Raw genomic sequence first — 24,022 nt, 5'->3', positions numbered from 1 at the left:
CCTTTAAAGGGGCTTCGGATGACTACTTTCCCACCTCAAAAGGGAATTGGTTGCCATGGGTTTACGGTAATTCTTTGTGATAATTTCACAGTTTTCCCCCCCTTTGGACAAGGACACTAAGGAATGCCAATTTAGATCTGTCAACCTCATAGGTGAAACGTAGACCCAGTGTACTACTATTCAAGTTCTCTACAAATTTCCCAAAATCCGTCTCTGTACCTCTCCAAATCACAAAAACGTCATCTAAATAATGCAACCACAGCGCCACCTTATCTTCTGAGGTTTTAGACGTACCATTAAATACCACCTTTTCCTCCCATCAGCCCAGGAGCAAATTAGCATAAGTGGGCGCACAAGGGCTACTCATTGCTGTGCCCCTGAGCTGGTGGAAGTACTTTCCGTCAAAGAGAAAGACATTATTCGTGAGGCAGAATCTCAAAGCCCTTAAGACAAACTCATTGTGTCTTTTATACTGGCGTCCCCTTGCTTGCAAGTGCTCGTCCACTGCCACTATTCCCACCTCGTGGGAAATAGATGAATATAAAGCTTCTACATCTTTACTACCCAGAATAATATCGGGTTCTATACAGATACCATCCAGCCTTCTGAGGAGATTGGTCGTGTCACGCACTTATGAATTCAAAGCCATTACAAACGGTCTAAAAACTTGATCAATATACAAGCCAAGGTTCTGTGTCATGCTATTGATCCCTGTCACAATTGGTCTACCCCTCAGCGGGTTGACTCCTTTGTGAACCTTCAGCAGGCAGTAGAACGTGGCCATGACTGGATGGGTGGGAATTAGGAAGTCCCTCTCATTTGCGTCCAGCACCCCCATCTCAAAACCCTCGTTAATCATCTATATTAAATTTGTCATTATCTCATTGCTTGGGTTATGTGATAATACTTCATAACCACCTGGATCCTCCAGCAGCGAGATACAAAGGGATCTATATTGTGAGGTATCCATAAGAACAAAGTTCCCCCCTTTATCGGAGGGCTTGATAGTTATGCTTAGATCCCTTTCAAGATTGTTCAAACTCACCATCTCCTCCCTAGACAAATTATGGTGTTTTGCGTTGATAGACCTGGGTAATTTTAAGAGCTCCTCAGTTATCAAGTTGACAAATACATCAACCGAGCTAAGATCATTTGTAATAGGGGGCATCTTCTTACTTTTATTTTTCAAATTGGTGAACGGACCATCCCCTCTAGTATTGGAGTCCGTATCGCCCAGATGAAATAATAGGCGTACATCTGATAGCATGTTATCAGGAATACCCAACTCAGTGGATGCTTTTCTTTCTTCCTTCACAAAATGTTTCCGCTACCTTAGTTTGCGAGCAAACAGGTGGAGGTCCTTAATTGTTTCAAAACTATCATAGTCAGTGGTGGGAACAAAAGATAAATTGGTAAATTGATGTTTGTATGGTGTTGTCCTTGATGTATATGGTCATGTCCAGAAAATGTATTTGGGTCTTTGAAAAGTTGAAGGTGAGCTTGATGATTGGGTGGTACTTCTTGAAGTTATTGTGGAAGGTGAGTAGATCATCTTTTGAGACTAGCCACCATGGATGTAGAGTCTCTCTATTTCAACATTCCTCATGAGGATGGAATTGCAGCATGCAAATAATTCCTTCAAAAGAACAATCTAGCCACAGAACCAACACTGCAATTTATCAGGTTTGTGCTACACCACAACTATTTTTCTTTTGGGAACAACTTATACCAACAGTGTTAGGACAGCGCCATGGGAAGCAAAATGTCCCGACAATATGCTAACTATTTATGGCGAAACTGGGGGAAGAATTTTTGTCATCTTGCTCTGTTAAACCTCTTGCATACTTCCTCTACATTGATGATCTGCTAATAATGTGGACAGGCTCAAAAGATTATCTACTCACCTTCCACAATAACTTCAACAAGTACCACCCAACCATCAAGCTCACCAACAACTTTTCAAAGACCCAAATACATTTTCTGGACATGACCATATACATCAAGTACAACGCCATACAGACATCCATTTACCACAAGCCCACTGGACGTCCGGCTTATCTTAGATGGAACAGCTTTCATCCAAGACACACAAAAAAATCCATCATCTACAGTCGAGCTCTGAGGTATATTCGGATCTGTTCAGACAGCAAAGACAGGGAGCTACAGCTGCGATCACTGAAGAATACATTCCTACAACAAGGATAACATCCACTGGTAGTAGATGTGCAGATCCACAGGGCTACAAGGATCCCAAGAAACTGCCTTCTGGATTACAAACTGAGAGAGGATAACAACAGGGTACCTCTTGTGGTCACATACAACCCCCACATGAGCATCCTAAGGAAAATTGGTGCTGATCTCCAACCCATATTTCACAGAGACCACAAATTGAAAAACATATTCCGAGAACTACCACCTCTCTCCTATAAACATCCCCCTAACGTAAGGAATCTCCTTGTCAGAAGTGTCCTCTCATCACCATCTGTGACTGGCACATTCCCCTGTAACAATAAAAAATGCAAAACGTGTCCCCACATATTACCAACAGACATAGTCCATGTACCAAACACAAATCAGGACTATAAGGTCACGGGTTCCTTTTCATGTACATCCTCCAACGTGGTGCACATGATACAATGTACGAGGTGCCCTGGAATTATCTATATTGGGGAAACTATGCAAAGACTACAAACTAGGATGAACCTACACAGACACACAATCAGGAATGAAATGGACACACCGGTGGGAAAACATTTCTCTGGCTCTGGACACAGTATGACAGACTTAAAAGTCTTAATACTAAAAGGTCAGGGAAAGAAAAATTTGGGAATTCAAACTAATGAAGATGTCAATTCTTTGACGCTAGGACTCAATTTAACACCTGGATTTATGAGTCACTACATGGACACAATTCACACCTCCACCAGACGGACTCCAGATAACTAAGAACATTATTCCCACCGCCTCTCCATCTGTAAGAGAATGCCTAATATGATTTCCTTGGCTTATCTTTAGGAGGCATCACACTTCCCACCACCCTGAACAAATGTCCTGCTGTAGTATTCTTTAAATGTTGTGCTTGTTTCTTATTAATCTATTTGTAATCTTGCCTGAAGAAGGAGCCACTGTGGTCTAAAAGCTGCAAACATATTATTTTCTGGTTAGCCAATAAAGGTATCACTCCTAGAATACTTCTGTCATCATTGGGCAGAAAAGTATTCACATCTATACTACAAGAAAAACACCAGAAAAAGCAGAAGACACATTTTTAACCCCTTCATGACCGTGGGATTTTTCATTTTTCCGTGTTTGTTTTTCAGTCCCCTCTTTCCCAGAGCCATAACTTTTTTATTTTTCCGTCAATTTGGCCATGTGAGGGCTTATTTTTTGCGGGACAAGTTGTACTTTTGAACGACATCATTGGTTTTACTATGTCGTGTACTAGAAAATGGGAAAAAAATTCCAAGTGCGGTGAAATTGCAAAAAAAGTGCAATCCCACACTTGTTTTTTGCTTGGCTTTTTTGCTAGGTTCACTAAATTCTAAAACTGACCTGCCATTATGATTCTCCAGGTCATTACGAGTTCATAGACACTGAACATGACTAGGTTATTTTTTACCTAAGTGGTGAAAAAAAAATTCCAAACTTTGCTAAAAAAAAAAAAAAAAAAATTGCGCCATTTTCCGATACTCATAGCGTCTCCATTTTTCATGATCTGGGGGTCGGTTGAGGGCTTATTTTTTGCGTGCCGAGCTGGCGTTTTTAATGATTCCAATTCGGTGCAGATACGTTCTTTTGATCGCCTGTTAGTGCATTTTAATGCAATGTCGCGGCGACCAAAAAAACGTAATTCTGGCATTTCGATTTTTTTTCTCGTTACGCCGTTTAGCGATCAGGTTAATGCTTTTTTTTATTTATAGATCGGGCGATTCTGAATGTGGCGATACCAAATATGTGTAGATTTGATTTTTTTTTTGTTATTGATTTATTTTGATTGGGGCGAAAGGGGGGTGATTTAAACTTTTATATATTTTTTTTTTCACATTTTTTTTACTTTTTTTTAACTTTTGCCATTCTTCAATAGCCTCCATAGGAGGCTAGAAGCAGGCACAGCACGATCGCCTCTGCTACATAGCAGCGATCTGCTGTTCGCTGCTATGTAGTAGAATTGCAGGTGTGCTGTGAGCGCCGACCACAGGGTGGCGCTCACAGCTACCGGCGATCAGTAACTATAGAGGTCTCAAGGACCTCTATGGTTACTGTCCTGACACATCGCCGACCCCCGATCATGTGACAGGGGTCGGCGATGACATCATTTCTGGCCGCCCTGTTGTGAACTCTGTTTCCGGGCTCCCTCCTGTGGTCGAGAGTGGTACTGTGTGAGTTCTCTCTTTGGGCTCCCCCTGGTGGCTCTTTTTGTTATTCTGCAGGTCTCTGGCTGGGATCAGCTGTCTCGTCATCTGCTAGTCAGGTTTCCTATTTAATTCACCTGGCCCTTCATTCCTTGCCTGTTGTTGTTGTATTCAGTGCTATTCTGATTTCTCCTGTCTACATCCGTTATCAGTCTCTCCAGGAGAAGCTAAGTTTTGTTTGCTTATTTTTGCTCATCTGTGTTCAATATGTTTCCGAGTATATGATGAGTTTTGTCCAGCTTGCTAATATGTGATATCTCTGCTTGCTGGTAGCTCTGGGGTGCTGAGTTGCTCCCCCCACATCGTTAGTTGGTGTGGGGGTTCTCGCATTCTCTGCGTGGATATTTTTGTATAGGGTTTTTTACTGACCGCACAGATCCCTTGCTATTTTCTGCTATCTAGTGTTAGCGGGCCTCATTTGCTTAACCTGTTTCATCTCTGCGTTTGTCTTTTCCTCTTAATTCACCGTTATTATTTGTGGGGGGCTTTCTATATCTTTGGGGTTATTTCTCTGAGGCAAGTGAGGTCTTTACTTTCTCTCTAGGGGTAGTCAGTTTCTCAGGCCGTGAAGAGACGTCTAGGATTTCAGGAAACGTTCCACGGCTACCTATAGTGTGTGCGGTTAGGATCAGGTTTGCGGTCAGTCCAGTTACCACATCCCCAGAGCTCATCCTATTATTTCTTACTTAGCTGGTTAGATTTGTGATCCTAAGCCACTGAGGATCATAACACCACCCGGCCGGATGCGGTAGTTAAATGCCGCTGTCTGCGTTTGACAGCGGCATTTAACTAGTTAATAGCGGCGGGTGAATCGTGATTTCACCCGCCGCTATTGCGGGCACATGTCAGCTGTTCAAAACAGCTGACATGTCCCGGCTTTGATGCGGGCTCACCGCGGAGCCCTGCATCAAAGCAGGGGAGCTGACATCGGACGTACTATACCGTCTGATGTCAGTATGTTAATTTTTAACATGTTAAACATTTATTAAAAAGAAATTAATCTTTTTGTGCACCAGAACATATATGTGAATCGCTCCCACGTTAAGGGCAATGGGGTACTCGGTACCGGGTCAGTCTCTCAGTTTTGGGGATGTCACGGTGGCCCGACCTGCTCCGTGGCCCTTTGAGGGACGTCCAGTAAAAGAGTTTATAGATAGGGGAATTGTTCATGACGCCACCTGTGGTGTTTGGTCAGGGTGACCGACGCTGCTTAGGGGTCCGCTGGGGAGATGTAATGGCAGCTAGATGGTGTTTCTTCCCACAGGTGAAGTGTATTCCCAGGGTTGTGATAGTGGACGATGTAAGGTGCAATGAATAACGAGGACACAAAGGTTGCAGTCTCTTTACCTTTACTGAAGACTTCAGCATCCACAGTCCAGAGTACCATTCACAGGGCAGGCAGAGTCTGGCCGGCCTGAAGGCACATCCAGAGTTCCCTTATCCAGGTGGAAATCAGTAGCCTTCCTACTAGCGCCTGTGTGTTGTAGTACCTCCCTGCTGAGCACAACGGGATAGTCCTCACAACTTTCGTGGATGTTTCTGATGTTCTCTCTCTCTGTCCCCCAGATGGTATGGATAGGACAACTCGTATGACTGGTATAGCCTGGGGCTTGTTTGTAGGGACCCTAGAGACGCCCCGACCCCCACAATTTGCCACCGTGTCTTCTTAGGTATTAAGGTCGGGCAGCCAACTTGGAATTGACTGTCCTGCCGGTCTCTGAAGTAATGCGTAGAGTCAATTACTCCCTCGGTGTTCCGGCCACCGATACGTGCCTTAGAAGGAGGCTGCTGATCTTGGGGCAGGACTCCTCCCTTGTGCTGTGACTTCGTTTCTCACTCTCCACAATACAATACCTTTCTTGTCCTTTCTTAGGATGCTGCCGCACGTGGGGCAGGCACAGCTCCGTGTCTTTCTGTCTCGTGCTAGGCCTCTGTCAGGATCCCACCCCTGACAAGGGCCCTCTGTCTGCAGCTCAGATGTTCCTCCTTTCCCCCTGTCTGCCTGACAGGTGTTGCCTGGGCCAAGCCCAGTCAGCTTCTGACTAACTTCCTATCCACCCACCAGTTTTACCCTAGTGTGAGGAATGCCCTAATAGATAGGAGCAAGGCTCCCCCTGGTGGACTGGAGTGTGAAGTGTAGTGTGTGACTTGTGATACCTGGCAAAGTGAACTCTTTTAGCACCATCAGACGTGATATCACTCCCCCTGGTGGAAGAGCGACATTACTGCAACGACCAGGACTCTGGGGCGCTGCATATGTGCACCGCAGGGACGGCACAGATGAGGCGTCAACAAAAACCCTGGCAGTTTAACCACTTGCTGCTGTGAAAAGCAAACATGGCGTCTAAGAAGGTGTGATGAGTTTGGATGAATGCCCCCCGCCCCCAAGTACTCGATAGTATGGGGCGGCCTAGTTATTACGGTACTTACAGGCCTAATAATGGTGTCTGGGCTGCAATGTATGAAGGTCTATTAGGCCGGGCCACAGGCGGCGTCCAATAAGTTACCTTTTACCGCCCCCATACACATTAGACTAAAGTTCCATGAAATCACTGATTTCGGGGGTTTGGGCGACTATATAATGTATTTGGGGCCTCCCGACAGATGATGTCAGGGCAGAGAAGGATCTGACATCCTGAATTTCAGAGGATAATCCGTTTGTTCTTCCTGTAGATAATCCTCCGCTAGAGGAGTCTGGAGGCGACTCTCTCATACAGACCCCAGGAAAGCTGGAATATTTGTGTGTATGGGGGAGTCGGGAGAGATGGCCGTCTGCCAAATGACCGTTCAGCCAACTCTTATCTCATGTGTATGGGGCCGTTAGTATTACACTGACAGCAGTGATGATACACGGCACTACAGTAGTACAGGGCATCACCGGAGCCATCAGAGGCTTGTATGTTGTATGATCGCACTGATCAGAGGGGTTTAACAAAGGGTTAAAGTGAAAAACATCATAGTTCCACCAACAAGAAATATCCATCACTATATGGAAAGCAGAGTCACTGCACAATGTTAGTTAAGTCTCATCCATAACTACTTTATTATACTCTATTATCCTGTACACAGTGGAGGAGATAGAAATCACAGGTCCGACAGCAACAGCTGGAATTGGGCCCTCCAACGTAAAGAAAAAAATCTATATATATAAAGCTGAGTGTATGTATGTATGTATGTATGTATGTATGTATGTGTGTGTGTCAAGCCACGCCCATTCCACATAGCAACCAATCACTAAGCACCTTTCATTTCACCACAGCTGTTTAAAAGAAGCTGAGCTGTGATTGGTTGCTATGAGCAACAGTTTTCCCACAACACCTCAGCAGACACTGACCAGGTGGGATAAATCTCGCATCCCTGGGAACATAAGCTCCAGCCATTGTCTGCCCCCCAGAAAGGAGCAGAGAGCACATGACAGAAATGAATCCCCCTCCTCTATTACTGCCGCGCTCTATTGTTACCGGTGTAGAAAATCGCATCATCAGCGGCCGCACACAGAGCCGCACTGCCAGGTTACATAACAGCACATCTTCAAGAACTCCCTGCTCAGCGCCACCCAGCTCGGGACTATGGGATGGAGGGTGTGTGATGGGTATATGGGCACGGGACTATGGGATGGAGGATGTGTGATGGGTATATGGGCACGGGACTATGGGATGGAGGATGTGTGATGGGTATATGGGCACTGGACTATGGGATGGAGGATGTGTGATGGGTATATGGCAATGGACTATGGGATGGAGGGTGTGTGATGGGTATATGGGCACTGGACTATGGGATGGAGGATGTGTGATGGGTATATGGGCACGGGACTATGGGATGGAGGATGTGTGATGAGCATATGGGCACTGGACTATGGGATGGAGGATGTGTGATGGTTATATGGGCACGGGACTATGGGATGGAGGATGTGTATGATGGGTATATGGGCACTGGACTATGGGATGGACGATATCTATAATGGATATATGGGCGCTGGACTATGGGATAGAGGATGTGTGATGGGTATATGGGCACGGGACTATGGGATGAAGAATATGTATCATAGGTATATGGGCACTGGACTATGGGATGGAGGATGTGTGATGGGTATATGGGCACGGACTATGGAATGGAGGATATGTATGATGGGTATATGTGCACTGGACTATGGGATGGGGAAATGTATGATGGGTATATGGGCAATGGGATGGAGGATATGTATGATGGGCATATGGGCACTGGACTATGGGATGGAGGATGTGTGATGGGTATATGGTCACTGGACTATGGGATGAAGGATGTGTGATGGTATATGGGCACGGGACTATGGGATGGAGGATGTGTGATGGGTATATGGGACTGGACTATGGGATGGAGGATGTTTGATGGGTATATGGGCACGGGACTATGGGATGGAGGATGTGTGATGGTATATGGGCACGGGACTATGGGATGGAGGATGTGTGATGGGTATATGGGACTGGACTATGGGATGGAGGATGTTTGATGGGTATATAGGCACTAGTCTGGTGTCAGCTGATGGGACTACAGCTCCCATCATCAGACACTTGCAGCCGCTAATAACAGTGAGAGCCGAAGCGCCTGATATGTGTATTCATCAGCCGCTACTGCACTAGTGGTGAAGTCACTGAGGCTAAGTTCCCGCCTGGACTGAACTGCGGTGACCTCAGTGAGATCCCCGCTAGCACCATGAGAAAGTCGCACAGTGCAGAGGTGAGTTGAAATTCACCACAGTGAAATTCTCCGGTGAACTCACCTCTGCATCGTGCAACTTCCACATGGTGCTAGCGGGGATCTCACAGAACCCACACCATTTTTTCAGAAAAATCTTTTATTAATTAAATACATGTACACTAAGCTGCACACACTGTACTAATTGTGTTTGTCACTGACATCTATATATCTACCTATTCTATTTGTATTTGCTGTATGTCATCCATGTCTTCTATCCTGTTGGTTCCTGCAGTGATTTTACACTACCGCGGCTGGTGAATTACCGGCTTTTCTTCTATTTATCTATGTAATATTTATACACTGTGTCACTGACATCTATAAACAAAACTTCCTTCTCACCCCCAATGGGGGTGGTCTTTGTTGTCCTTTCTCATTCTTGGGTCCTCTACCAGAGGCCTGGGAGTCTGAGGGTTCTTGCGCAGGATCTTAGTTGTTCCCAGCATTGCGCTTTTCTGGACAGAGACCTCAGATGTTGCTCCTGGGATCTGTTGCAGCCATTCTTCCCACTTAGGGGTCACTGCTCCAAGTTCTCCTATCACCACTGGAATCACTGTTGCCTTCACCTTCCACATCTTCTCCAGTTCTCCTTTGAGGCCCTGGTATTTCTCCAGCTTCTCAAGTTCCTTCTTTCTGATGTTGCTGTCATTTGGCACTGCCACATCTACAGTTATATGAAAAAGTTTGGGCACCCCTATTAATCTTAAGCTTAATGTTTTATAAAAATTGTTTTTTTTGCAACAGCTATTTCAGTTTCATATATCTAATAACTGTTGGACACAGTAATGTTTCTGCCTTGAAATGAGGTTTATTGTACTAACAGAAAATGTGCAATCTGCATTCAAACAAAATTTGACAGGTGCATAAGTATGGGAACCCTTATCATTTTCTTGTTTTAAATACGCCTACCTACTTTTTACTGACTTACTAAAGCACTTTTTTTGGTTTTTTAACCTCATTGAGCTTTGAACTTCATAGCCAGGTGTATGCAATCATGAGAAAAGCTACGTAAAGTGGCCACTTGCAAGTTGTTCTCCTGTTTGAATCTCCTCTGAAGAGTGGCATCATGGGCTCCTCAAAACAACTGTCAAATGATCTGAAAACAAAGATTATTCAACATAGTTGTTCAGGGGAAGGATACAAAAAGCTGTCTCAGAGATTTAACCTGTCAATTTCCACTGTGAGGAACATAGTAAGGAAATGGAAGAACACAGGTACAGTTCTTGCTAAGGCCAGAAGTGGCAGGCCAAGAAAAACATCAGAAAGGCAGAGAAGAAGAATGGTGAGATCAGTCAAGGACAATCCTCAGACCACCTCCAGAGAGCTGCAGCATCAACTTGCTGCAGATGGTGTCACTGTGCATCGGTCAACTATACAATGCTCTTTGCACAAGGAGAAGCTGTATGGGAGAGTGATGCGAAAGAAGCCGTTTCTGCAAGCACGCCACAAACAGAGTCGGCTGAGGTATGCAAAAGCACATTTGGAGAAGCCAATTTCTTTTTGGAAGACGGTCCTGTGGACTGATGAAACCAAGATTGAGTTGTTTGGTCATACAAAAAGGCGTTATGCATGGCGGCAAAAAAACACAGCATTCCAAGAAAAACACTTGCTACCCACAGTAAAATTTAGTGGAGGTTCCATCATGCTTTGGGGCTGTGTGGCCAATGCCGGCACCGGGAATCTTGTTAAAGTTGAGGGATGCATGGATTCCTCTCAGTATCAGCAGATTCTTGACAATAATGTTCATGAATCAGTGATAAAGTTGAAGTTACGCAGGGGATGGATCTTTCAGCAAGACAATGATCCAAAACACCGCTCCAAATCTACTCAGGCATTCATGCAGAGGAACAATTACACTGTTCTGGAATGGCCATCCCAGTCCCCAGACCTGAATATCATCGACATCTGTGGGATCATTTGAAGAGGGCTGTCCATGCTCGGCGACCATCAAACTTAACTGAACTGGAATTGTTTTGTAAAGAGGAATGGTCAAAAATACCTTCATCCAGGATCCAGGAACTCATTAAAAGCTACAGGAAGCGACTAGAGGCTGTTATTTTTGCAAAAGAAGGATCTACTAAATATTAATGTCACTTTTCTGGTGAGGTGCCCATACTTATGCACCTGTCAAATTTTGTTTGAAGGCAGATTGTACATTTTCTGTTAGTACAATAAACCTCATTTCAAGGCAGAAACAATACTGTGTCCAACAGTTATTAGATATATGAAACTGAAATAGCTGTTGCAAAAAAACAATTTTTATAAAACACTAGCTGTACTACCCGGCTTCGCCCGGGTTAATGACTGCTGTTAGCAAAATAGAATGTGTTAACAAAAATTTATTCTGCACACAAAAACCACAAAACAAATAGATAGAAATGTAATTATTAAAAGGCAAAAACTAAGCAAATAGAAGCATTTCACAACATATATTAGCTTTGTTATACTGAGAATGTCTTTGTTGCCTATATTAACCAATCAGAGCTCAGGTTAATTAACTGTAGCAAAATAGAAGCTGAGCTGTGATTGGTTGCTATTGGCAGCCTGATAAATCCCCAGCCAACAGGAAGCCCTCCCCCCTGGCAGTATATATTAGCTCACACATACACATAATAGACAGGTCATGTGACTGACAGCTGCCGTATTTCCTATATGGTACATTTGTTGCTCTTGTAGTTTGCTTATTAATCAGATTTTTATTTTTGAAGGACAATACCAGACTTGTGTGTGTTTTAGGGCGAGTTTTATGTGTCAAGTTGTGTGTGTTGAGTTGCGTGTGGCGACATGCATGTAGCGACTTTTGTGAGATGAGTTTTGTGTGGCGACATGCGTGTAGCAACATTTTGTGTGTTGAGTTGCATGTGACAGGTTAGTGTAGCAAGTTGTGTGCAGCAAGATTTGTGCATGGCGAGTTTTGCGCGTGGCGAGTTTTATGTGTGGTGCATTTTGAGTATGTGCAAGTTTTGTGTGAGGCAACTTTTGCATGTGGTGCAACTTTTGTACATGTGGCAATTTTTCTGTGTGTGCAAGTTTTGCATGAGGTGAGTTTTCCATGAGGTGAGTTTTGCACGTGTGGCGAGTTTTGCGTGAGCCTAGTTTTGCATATGGCGAGTTTTGCATGTAGCGAGTTTTGAGTGGTGACTTTTGTGTTTCGACTTTTATGTGGCGAGGTTGGTGTGTGTGTGTGGTGAAATGTGTGCTGAGGGTGGTATATGTGTTCAAGCACGTGGTAGTGTGTGGCGCATTTTGTGTTTGTGTTCATATCCCCGTGTGTGGTGAGTATCCCATGTCGGGGCCCCACCTTAGCAACTGTACGGTATATACTCTTTGTCGCCATCGCTCTCATTCTTTAAGTCCTCATTGTTCACATCTGGCAGCTGTCAATTTTCCTCCAACACTTTTCCCTTCACTTTTTCCCCATTATGTAGATAGGAGCAAAATTGTTTGGTGAATTGGAACGCGCGGGGTTAAAATTTCACCTCACAACATAGCCTATGACGCTCTCGGGGTCCAGACGTGTGACTGTGCAAAATTTTGTGGCTGTAGCTGCGACGGTACAGATGCCAATCCCGGACATACACACATACATACATACACACATTCAGCTTTATATATTAGATATACCTGTATGTAATCTCCTGTATATAGTATATACCTGTGTGTCATCTCACCTATATATAGTATATATCTGTGTGTCATCTCCTGTATATAGTATATACCTGTATGTCATCTCCTCCTATACATAGCATATACCTGTGTCATCTCCTCCTGTATATACTATATACCTGTAGGTAATCTGCTCCTGTATATAGTATATACCTGTGTGTCATCTCCTCCTGTATATAGTATATACCTGTATGTCATCTCCTCCTGTATGTAGTATGTACCTGTATGTCATCTCCTCCTCTATATAGTATATACCTGTGTGTCATCTCTCCTGTATATAGTATATATCTGTGTGTCATCTCCTCCTGTATATAGTATATACCTGTGTGTCATCTCCCCTGTAAATAGTATATACCTGTGTGTCATCTCCTGTATATAGTATATAGCTGTATGCCATCTCCTCCTGTATTAGCCCTCGTTCACACGTTATTTGGTCAGTATTTTTACCTCAGTATTTGTAAGCTAAAATGGCAGCCTGATAAATCCCCAGCCAACAGTAAGCCCACCCCCTGGCAGTATATATTAGCTCACACATACACATAATAGACTGGTCATGTGACTGACAGCTGCCGGATTCCTATATGGTACATTTGTTGCTCTTGTAGTTTGTCTGCTTATTAATCAGATTTTTATTTTTGAAGGATACCAGACTTGTGTGTGTTTTAGGGCGAGTTTCGTGTGTCAAGTTGTGTGTGTTGAGTTGCGTGTGGCGACATGCATGTAGGGACTTTTGTGAGATGAGTTTTGTGTGGCGACATGCGTGTAGCAACTTTTTGTGTGTCGAGTTGCATGTGACAGGTTAGTGTAGCAAGTTGTGTGCAGCAAGTTTTGCGCATGGCGAGTTTTGCGCGTGGCGAGTTTTATGTGTGGTGCCTTTTGAGTATGTGCAAGTTTTGTGTGAGGCAACTTTTGCATGTGTTGCAACTTTTGTGCATGTGGCAATTTTTCTGCGTGTGGCAATTTTTCTGCGTGTGCAAGTTTTGCATGTGGCGAGTTTTGCACGTGTGGCGAGTTTTGCATGTGGAGAGTTTTGCGCGTGGCGAGTTTTGAGCGGCGACTTTTGTGTTTCTACTTTTATGTGGCGAGGTTGGTGTATGTGTGGTGAAATGTGCACTGAGGGTGGTATATGTGTTCGAGCACGTGGTAGTGTGTGGCGCATTTTGTGTGTGTGTTCATATCCCCGTGGTGGTGTGATTATCCCATGTTGGGGCCCCACCTTAGCAACTGTACAGTATATACTCTTTGGTGCCATCGCTGTCATTCTTTAAGTCCCCCTTGTTCACATCTGGCAGCTGTTAATTTGCCTCCAACACTTTTCCTTTCATTTTTTCCCCATTATGTAGATAGGGGCAAAATTGTTTGGTGACTTGGAAAGCGCGGGGTTAAAATTTCACCTCACAATATAGCTTTGACGCTCTCAGGGTCCAGACGTGTGACTGTGCAAAATTTTGTGCCTGTAGCTGCAACGCCTCCAACACTTTTCCTTTCACTTTTTCCCCATTATGTAGATAGGGGCAAAATTGTTTGGTGAATTGGAAAGCGCGGGGTTAAAATTTCACCTCACAACATAGCCTATGACGCTCTCGGGGTCCAGACGTGTGACTGTGCAAAATTTTGTGGCTGTAGCTGCTACGGTTCAGATGCCAATCCCGGACATACATACATACATACATACATACATACACACACACGCACATTCAGCTTTATATATTAGATTAAGCTTAAGATTAATAGGGGTGCCCAAACTTTTTCATATAACTGTATTATCATTGCTGTCTTCTGATCCTTGTCTACTATCACAACATCTGGTTGGTTAGCCAACACCTGCTTATTCGTCTGGAAATTGAAGTCCCATAGGATTTTAGCCCTTTCATTCTCCACCACATTTTCTGGGGTCTCTCACCTGGACTTAGTGGGACTTAGCCCATATGCTGTGCAGATGTTCCTGTATACAATTCCCGCTACTTGGTTGTGGCGTTCAGTATACGCTGTTCCTGCTTGCATTTTGCATGCTGCCACTATGTATTGGACGGTTTCTGAGGTTTCTTTGCATAGTCTGCACCTTGGGTCTTGTCTCGTGTGGTAGATTCCTGCTTCTATGGATCTGGTACTTAGTGCTTGCTCTTGTGCCACTATGATTAGTGCCTCTGTGCTGTCTTGGAGTCCAGCTTTCTCCAGCCATTGGTAGGATTTCTCCATGTCAGCCATCTCCATTATCTGTCGATGGTACATCCAATGCAGCGGCTTGTCTTGCCATGGCGGTTCATGTTCCTGTTCTTCCTTCCAGATCTGTTGTTGTTGCTGCCTTAGGCTTTCTCTCAGCGTCTCATCTTTTGGTGCCATTTTTCTGATGTATTCCTGGATACTCCTTGCTTCATCCGTGATGGTGTCTTGGTCTTGGATGCTTATCAAGCCTCGACCACCCTACTTTCTGTTGGTATACAATCTTTGGGTGTTAGGGTACTGTCAGACAGTACCATTTTGATCGCTACGACGGCACGATCCGTGACGTCGCAGCGATCGTATGAGTATCGCTCCAGCGTCGTAGACTGCAGTCACACGTTGCAATCACGGCGCTGGAGCGATGCCGAAGTCCCCGGTAACCAGGGTAAACATCGGGTAACTAAGCGCAGGGCCGCGCTTAGTAACCCGATGTTTACCGTGGTTACCAGCGTAAAAGTAATAAAAAAAACAAACAGTACATACTTACATTCCGGTGTCTGTCCCCGGCGTTCTGCTTCTCTCCACTGTGTAAGCGCCATAGCCGGCAAGCACAGCGGTGACGTCAGACGTCACCGCTGTGCTCGCTTTCCGGCCGGCAGGCGCTCACACAGTGGAGAGAAGCAGAGACGCCGGAGGACAGACACCGGAATGTGAGTATGTACTGTTTGTTTTTTTTACGTTTACGCTGGTAACCACGGTAAACATCGGGTTACTAAGCGCGGCCCTGCGCTTAGTTACCCGATGTTTACCCTGGTTACAAGCGAACACATCGCTGGATCGCTGTCACACACAACGATCCAGCGATGTCAGCGGGTGATCAAGCGACGAAAGAAAGTTCCACACGATCTGCTACGACGTACGATTCTCAGCAGGATCCCTGATCGCTGCTGCGTGTCAGACACTGCGATATCGTAACGATATCGCTAGAACGTCACGAATCGTACCGTCGTAGCGATCAAAATGGTACTGTGTGACAGTACCCTTAGACTTAGGGTGGAGACCTCCATGCATTGTGAGGAGCTTTCATATCTTCACATCTGCAGCTTCCATCTCTTCTTTTGGGTATCTGATAACTGGCAGGGCATATGTATTGATGGCACGGATTTTATTCTTCCCATTAAGCTGGCTCTTCAGGACCTGTCTTAACCTTTGATGGTATTTGGATGTTGCTGCTTTTCTTGCCTCCTCATCATGGTTACCGTATCCCTGTGGGATGCCGAGGGACTTGTAGCATGTTTGTACATCTGCTATGTGCCCTACTGGTAATTCCACTCCATCAGTCTTGACTACCTTGCCTCTCTTTATTACCAACCAGCCGCACTTCTCCAATCTGAAGGACAGCCCGATGTCTTCACTGTAGATCCTTCTCAGGTGGATCAGTAATTGATGTCTCATTCATTTTTCACATACAGCTTGATGTCATCCATATAGAGGAGGTGGCTGATGGTGCTTCCACTCTTGAACTTGTATCCATAGCCAGACTCTGTAATTATCTGACTGAGGGGGTTCAAGCCTATGCAGAACAGCAATGGGGACAGTGCACCACCTTGGTATATGCTGCATTTGATGGTCTTTTGTGCTAGTTGTTTTGAGTTGACTTCCAATGTTGTTCTCCAGAGCCCCAGTGAGTTTCTGAGGAAGGTTCTTAATTTCCTGTTGACATTGTAGAGAGCCAAGCATTCACAATTCCATGTGTGTGGCATTGAGTCATAGGCTTTCCTGTAATCAATCCAGGCTGTGTTGAGATTGGTCTGTCTGGATCTTGAGCGACTGTTCTATCTACTAGGAGCTGGTGCTTAGAGCCTCTAGTGTCCGTCCCAATGCCTTTCTGAGCTGGATTCATGTACTGGTTCATATGGTTCAGTAGCTTGGTGGCTATGATGCCTGACAGAAGTTTCCATGTTGTTGTAAGGCAGGTTATTGAGCGGTAGTTGGATGGAAATGTTCCTTTGTGAGAATCCTTCATGATCAGCACTGTTCTTCCTTGTGTTAGACAAGCTGGGTGGTGGCCTGCTTCTAGCAGTTGGTTCATCTGCTTTGCCATGCATTCATGTACCGCTGTGCATTTCTTTAGCCAGTAGGTGAGGATCATGTCTGGGCCAGGTGCTGTCCAGCTCTTTATGTTCTTGACCCGCTGTTGGATGTCTTCTTCTGTAATGCTGACTGGTTCTTGCTCTAGGTGGTTGCTGTGTTTCATTCTCAGATATTGCAGCCACATTGCACTGGTGTTTGCTTTTTGCTGTTTGAACTCCCATATGTTCCTCCAGTATTGTTCAGTCTCTGCTATTGGTGGAGTTGCTGCCTTTGTGCTGTTCCTCTGTAGTTGGGCACACTTTGGATGGTTCTTTGGAGAACAGGGCATTTATCTTCTTGGCCTCAGCTTCTCTAATGTATCTCCCTAGTGTTGCAGTGAGTGCTGTGAGCCTTTGTTTAGCAGTCTCTTCATTTGGGGTCAGGCCTTTGTACTTGTCCAGCTTGGTCTTATTCTTGATCTTTAGGCTATGTGCATGCAGCGCCCCAGAGTCCTGGTCGTTGCAGTACTGTGGCTCCGCCACTATGGGGAGCTATGGTACGTCTGATGGCACTGAAGGAGTTCATCTGATCAGGTATCACAGACACCAATACATTTCACAGCCGGGCCTCCGGGGGGAGCTAAGGGTTCTATTCACTAGGCCACTCCCCACCATAGTGGGTAAACTGGGGGTCAGGCAGGAAGTTAGATTAGAAGCTGACTGGGTTGGAACCAGGCAACACCTTGTGGCAGAGGGTGTTGTGGGGGAAGATACAGTAGGGTCTCTGTCAGGGGTGGGATCCTGACAGAGGCTTGGCAACTTGAACGAACGTAACGGGACCGTGCCTGCTCAGGATAGCGGCGGTGCCCAAGGAGGGACTAGAAGCGAGATAGATTGTGCTGAGTGAGAAATGAGATCAAAGCGATAGGAGAAATACCAGTAGGGGTCGTGCCGTAAGACCGAGGCAACATCCTACTGAGGCGCACAACCAGTGGCCGGAACGCCGAGAGAGTATTATAACATTCAGCTTCAAGCAATACTCTAAACAGCGGCAGGACAGTCAGTCTAAGGCAGGCTGTCTCACCTAAATCACCTATGCAGTCTTGGGGGGCAACTTGTGGAGAGGGGCGACTCTAGGGTCCCGGAAGAGCTCCGAGCCTACCCGTCAAACGGGTGCCGTCCCAACCAGAACATCAGGGAGGGACGGAGGATTAGCAGAACATCATCTAATCGAGTTGTGAGGGAACTTAAGAAACAGACACAACAGTTGTGGGGACTTTCCGTAAGCACAGCAGGGAAGGACCGCAACACATAGCACAAGCAGGAAGGCACAGATTTCCACCTGTGAAGAGAACTCGGGAGGTGCCATTGGACCGGCCGGACTTGCGCAGCCTGGTGAACCGTATTCTGGACTGAGGACCCAGAGATCTTCAGTAAAGAGGTAAAGAGACTGCAACCTGGTGTCCTCGTTATTTATCGCGACCTGCACCCCCCAACTGCACCATTATCACCACTTATTACACTGGACGTTCCCCACTGACAGACAGGGCCACGGACCGGGTCTAGCCACCGTGACAACCCCAGAACTGAGACTCAGAGGCCCGGCTCCGGGTACCCCTCGGCCCTGCGGCGGTGTGGGGGCGCTCCATGCACATGTAGGAAATGTGGTGCAGAATTTTCTGCACTAAATCTGCATCTCCTGGCAGAATCCGCAGCTGTGTTTTTGATGAGTTTTTTTTGCGCGGTTTTTATGCAGTTTTTACTACTGCCAATTTCTATTAATGGAGGGGTGCAGAAACGCACAAAAGAAGTGACATGCACTTCTTTGAAATCTGCAGCGTTTCTGCGTGGATTTTTCTGCACCATGTGCACAGCTTTTTTTTTTTTACATTGATTTACATTGTACTGTAAATCACAGTGCAGATCTGCAGCGTTTCCAAGGGGGCACGTACTTTTGTTGTTATTGCTGGTTGCATAGCCAAGCATTTCCATAATTGCTGAGGCAGTAGCATAGACCAGGTTACTAGCTTGAGTTATGGTGGTGGTAGGTACTTATGCAAGTGCTGCTCTATTGGCATCCTTTAGCATACTGGCTGGTGGTCTTTATTTGCTGAGCCTTGGCAATCGATCTCTGGTATTGATGGTATTTAGTTTTTCTAAGATCTTCTGTTTCAGCCCGGCTGCAGTGCTCTCTAGTTGCAGGGTTGGATCAGGATCTTCAGGGGGTTGCACATGTTGTTCTTCCAGGTCTTCATGTGGGGTGGATCTGCAGTGCCGTTGATCCATCTAAAGTTGTGATAATAGCTTTCTCTTTATGATATTGAAACGTTGGGAGACTAGTTGTTTCTCAGTTAGTGGACATGCAGGTCTTGTATCCATCCATTTTCCTCATACGCTTCATATATCCTCCCCCATTTGGTCTGCTGTTATAGTAGCATTTCATCAGATCCAGGTTCTCTTGCCTTGTCCATGTATGGTTTGGTCCAGTAGCCCATGTATCATCAGATTGGCTTGGTTCCTCGACATCTGACGCGGACCTTGTTAATCCAGGCGACATCTTGACTCTTTTGAGGAGGTAGTGGAAGATAGGATTCACAAGAAGTGTACGGCTAAAATGAACAATAATACACACCTACTATACGAGCAGAGGAGCACATTCAGCAGTCTTCTAATCCTACTTAGGTGAAAGAAATAGAAGTTCGGGAAATCGTTTGTGCCTACTGCTATGGGGACATATAACAATTTCCTAAGGGTGAAACACGGCAATGACCTATGGCTGATGCACTAATGGTAATGATCAGAGATTTAAGTACCAGCATTTACCCATATCTGTTTGTTACGTAATGTGGTTAGTCATGTGTAAGATCTGTCTCTACTAATTACTTTATGTATGCTGCTGTAATACCAAAATTTCCCTCGGGATCAATAAAGTGTATCGTATCTTATCGTCTGAGTCGGCATGACTCTTTGTTCGTGACACTCTCATGTTTATTGAGGTAGGCACCATAATGTTATGGACCACTACTGGTATATTATGTCCAACAGGGCAGAGCCAGGATTTGAACCCCAGTCTCCCACATTAGTGGCTGTGATTTTGCTAAAGGCGGCACATGTATTGCCGGCTTCTATTATATCTTTTATCGAATGTTACCGACTTTTTCCGATCTTAAGAAAAATGCTCGTGTTACCGATCATGAATCCGAATGTACCATATTTGTGCTGAATTTATGTTTAGTGATCGTTTTCCAAACATATTCGCTCCTCTCTAATTATGGCCACCACAAACTGCTACACAAAATAATAACCCCCACTCAGTATGGAGGCATTTACAGTCCACCACAACCCCAGTATAATGGCCCCTACCAGCCACACATTCAGTATGAGAGTCCCAACAGCTCTTCTCTTAATATGATGCCCCCACAATTCCTGATATAAAACCACACTACTCAGCCAACCCGGTTCCTGAGGAGCGCTGCTCTGGTCTGTGCGGTGTGAGTACTGAGGCTCCGTACTACAGGTGTGATGTAGTGACGTCATTGTGTCTGCAGTGCACGGAGTCTCAGACTCAGAAGCGAAGGCTGAATGGTGGATCAGGAGCTTTCGACTCCCCGATTCACTAATCTATTCAGCGGTATCACCGTCATGGGAATGTGGATATCGCTGAAAGTGTGATGATGGGAAGGAGAGGGTGACCAATACCACACCCCACCGAGCCCTGTCACTTCATAGGCATCATAGCAACCGAGTGGGCTACCTTTATGGATGATACACTCCTGCCTATCCAACTATCGTATGGGAAATATCTCATAGATCCTGGGTTCATTAGTATCTGCACCAAGAATGAGGCTAAGTGAGTATTTATTAATTGTCGGTGGTCAGAGAGGTAGTCAGTGAGGTGGATGGTGCCATATTGTGCACGTAGGGGGCAGTACTGTGGGGACATTGTACTGTCTGTGAGGGGGATGCCAGTCCTGTGGAAACATTATCCTGTGTCTATGGGAAGCCACTATTGTGGGAACAAAATACTGTTTGTGGTGGGATGATGGTACTGTGGGAACTTTATACTGTGTGTGGGGTATGGCGGAATTATGAGATTATACTGTGTGTGGGGGGATTGAGGTACTGTAGGAACATTATACTGTGTGTGGGGGTATGGCGGTACTATGAGAACATTATACTGTGTGTGGGGGTATGGCAGTACTATGAGAACATTATACTGTGTGTGGGGGTATGGCAGTAGTGTGAAAATCCCTTTGTTACGAGAGATGCCAGTACTGTGGGAACATTATACTGTGTGAGCGGCATCATATATATTACATAAGGGGTGTAATAAGGAGAGTCATAAAAAAGCCTCCTCAGGGCTGTGCTGCATTTGTACAGACTGCTATCTGCCGTCCAGACAGGACCATGTGACATCAATGGGAAGAGGGAGGGTTTCCGGAGGGAAGAGTCTAGAGGGTGCACCTGGTCAGGAGACCTTGATGGCGCAGTTACTGAGATTATAAAGGCCGGAGCCCCAAAGGCAGAACAGATTTGGCGCCAACAAAGGAAAGGGGTGCGGGGAAGAATCTGAGGTACCAGCTCCTGGTAAAGTGCCCGAGGCAGCTGGGTGTGGGGCAGAACCTGCTTACAGGGCATAATGGGGGCATCACACTGTGTGGGGCCAAGAAAGGGGCCCTGTACTAGGAGAACACTCCGCTCCTCACTTCCTGTCCTCCATAGTTGGCTCGTATGTATCTATTACAGGAAACAGAACAACAACGTTATGGTTCTTATAAAGAGTCTCCTCCGTGCAGAAGGGGTTAATGTCCCCGGCTGCGCTCAGTACTGGGGAATCTCCACATACCTCCACCTGCAGAGCCGCACTCCACAGATATGGCTGCTCTGTGCGCACAGGACCTGTGATGAGGTCACAGGGGGAGGAGTCAGGGGTCACGTGATCCGCAGTGAAGACGCTACATGGAGACTTCTCCTCAGTCAGTGACATTCCCGCCATTATTCGCCCTCACTACTGGCACAATCACCTCGCGCCGCCTTTTCTACACAATGTTCTGTGTGGAATGTAACGTGTGATTTCTCTGGAGACAAATAGACCCCACACATGAGGGGATTATCACCGGTTACCGGACGTCTAGTATATGGCGGCATATGATTGTGCTATCGCCTCCACACCAGGAGCTAAAATGCCGAAATCTCGCTTATTTAACCCCTTCCAGTGTCCGGCTGAGGGCTCATTTCCACATGCGATAGACAAATTGGTCCGTTTTACGTGCCGAAAAAACGGAGTATAATCATGCGCCTGCCATGCGAGTGTCATGCGTTTTGTGTCTGTTTTACATCCGTATTTCATCTGTTCTTTACGGAAAGCCACAATCAATCAGACAACATTTGTGCAAGACCTATATAAAGGCATTTAGCAACATGTGTGATTGCTTGGTGTGACTTTTGGAGTGTGTATTTTGGGATTTCCACCAAACATGGCATCAAGAAGAAATCTGAGTCTTGACCCTACTGAGGAGCTCCTGTTTAACTGGGTTTTATCCCGGGAATATGGTGTGGGATATGTTGGCGCTCTGAGGAGGCGTCGTCGATTTTGGATTCATCCGCTACTCACACAGCGTCCGAGAAAAGGACATTTTGAACGGCTGTATGTACATTTGCGCAGGCATCGTGATAAATTTTATGCCTACACAAGGATGTCAATCGAGGCCTTTGACTCTCTGCTTGCTGAACTTCGTCCAGCCATCACGTTCAAAACTACCAATTGGCGGCCCTGCATTTCAGCTGAACAACGACTTCTGCTAACCTTGAGGTATCGTAACATTTTAGTTCTGCATATTGTCACATTATATGCATGTGGATATTGAACACAGAAAAATAACCTTGTCCTAATTTGACACATGTAAAAATGTATGTGATCTTGGCCTAACATGTGGTATGTGTTAATGAGACTAAACAAATGTAATTATAATGTTTGCCATTCCTGGACATCAGGTGTCGCCAAAATACTTTTAATCTTGGGCCACGTGATACAACATGACTGTTGTGTAAAGACAAAACACTAAGCCCCACTAAATTTAACATCATTATTAATATCATGATCTTAGGATGTGTTTACACGGAATACTCTCATTTTGAACGATTAAGATTACTCATAATGAAGTCTGCTCACATCCCGCTATATATTTTGAACCAGTGTCCAGCCCATCACTATATATACTGTGTGAGCCCACAGTGTACACATGTGCTGCATGTCCAACACCTATCATCCCCATGCACAACCTAACATCCAATACATATTTTAGTAAATCACAGCACAAGTCCCCTCGGTCAGGTTCCTCATTGTTTATGCTCCTGTCTTGGGGTCTCTGGTGTGCTCACTCTACGCCGAACATAGCTGATGCGCTGATAAAACATCATTGTGTCAGATGCTTCACATGCTGATTTATGCATGAAGTGGCCAGAGACCCCTCCTCAACCTACGCAGTCAGTGCAGATGGAGAGAGCGAGCGGGCAGTCTTGTTTGTGGGGCATGTAAATGTTTTTGCTTTACCCATCGTCTGATATACATGAATATTAACTTTATCTTATTTTGTATCTGTCTTTCCATTTTTAGATTTTTGTCAATGGGCTAATCGTATGCTTCCTTCCATCTAGAGTATCTTCTGGGCATAACCACGATCTCAAATATAGTGAAGCACACATGCTCTCAAATATGGATCTGCCTAAAGGACAAAGTTATGCCGGAGCCCACAACTCAAGATTGGGAATGTATAGCTAATGGGATCTATGACACGTGTCAGTTTCCAAATTGTCTGGGTGCTCTCGATGGCAAGCACATCCGGGTCAAGAAGCCGCCAAACTCAGGGTCCCTATTCTACAATTATAAGGGTTATTTTTACATTGTCTTGTTGGCATTAGTAGACAGCAAGTACAATTTTATATTTGTAGATATAGGGGCCTATGGAAGAACTG

General features: G+C 45.4%; 1 protein-coding gene across 1 annotated transcript in view; it reads right to left on the bottom strand.

Moving 5' to 3' along the window:
• Positions 1–22,058, bottom strand: part of LOC143769386 (uncharacterized) — a 50,041-nt gene extending 27,983 nt beyond the window's left edge. Inside the window, exon 1 of the mRNA XM_077257858.1 lies at positions 21,894–22,058. Within this exon, the coding sequence (XP_077113973.1) occupies positions 21,894–22,043 (150 nt within the window). The 5' untranslated portion in view covers positions 22,044–22,058. The remainder of the gene's footprint in view (positions 1–21,893) is intronic.
• Positions 22,059–24,022: the final 1,964 nt, after the last annotated feature.

Source organism: Ranitomeya variabilis, chromosome 4 (assembly GCF_051348905.1).
Source record: "Ranitomeya variabilis isolate aRanVar5 chromosome 4, aRanVar5.hap1, whole genome shotgun sequence".
Classification (NCBI taxonomy): domain Eukaryota; kingdom Metazoa; phylum Chordata; class Amphibia; order Anura; family Dendrobatidae; genus Ranitomeya; species Ranitomeya variabilis.
Note: the sequence above shows the minus strand (reverse complement) of the source record. Positions and strands in the feature narration are given on the sequence as shown.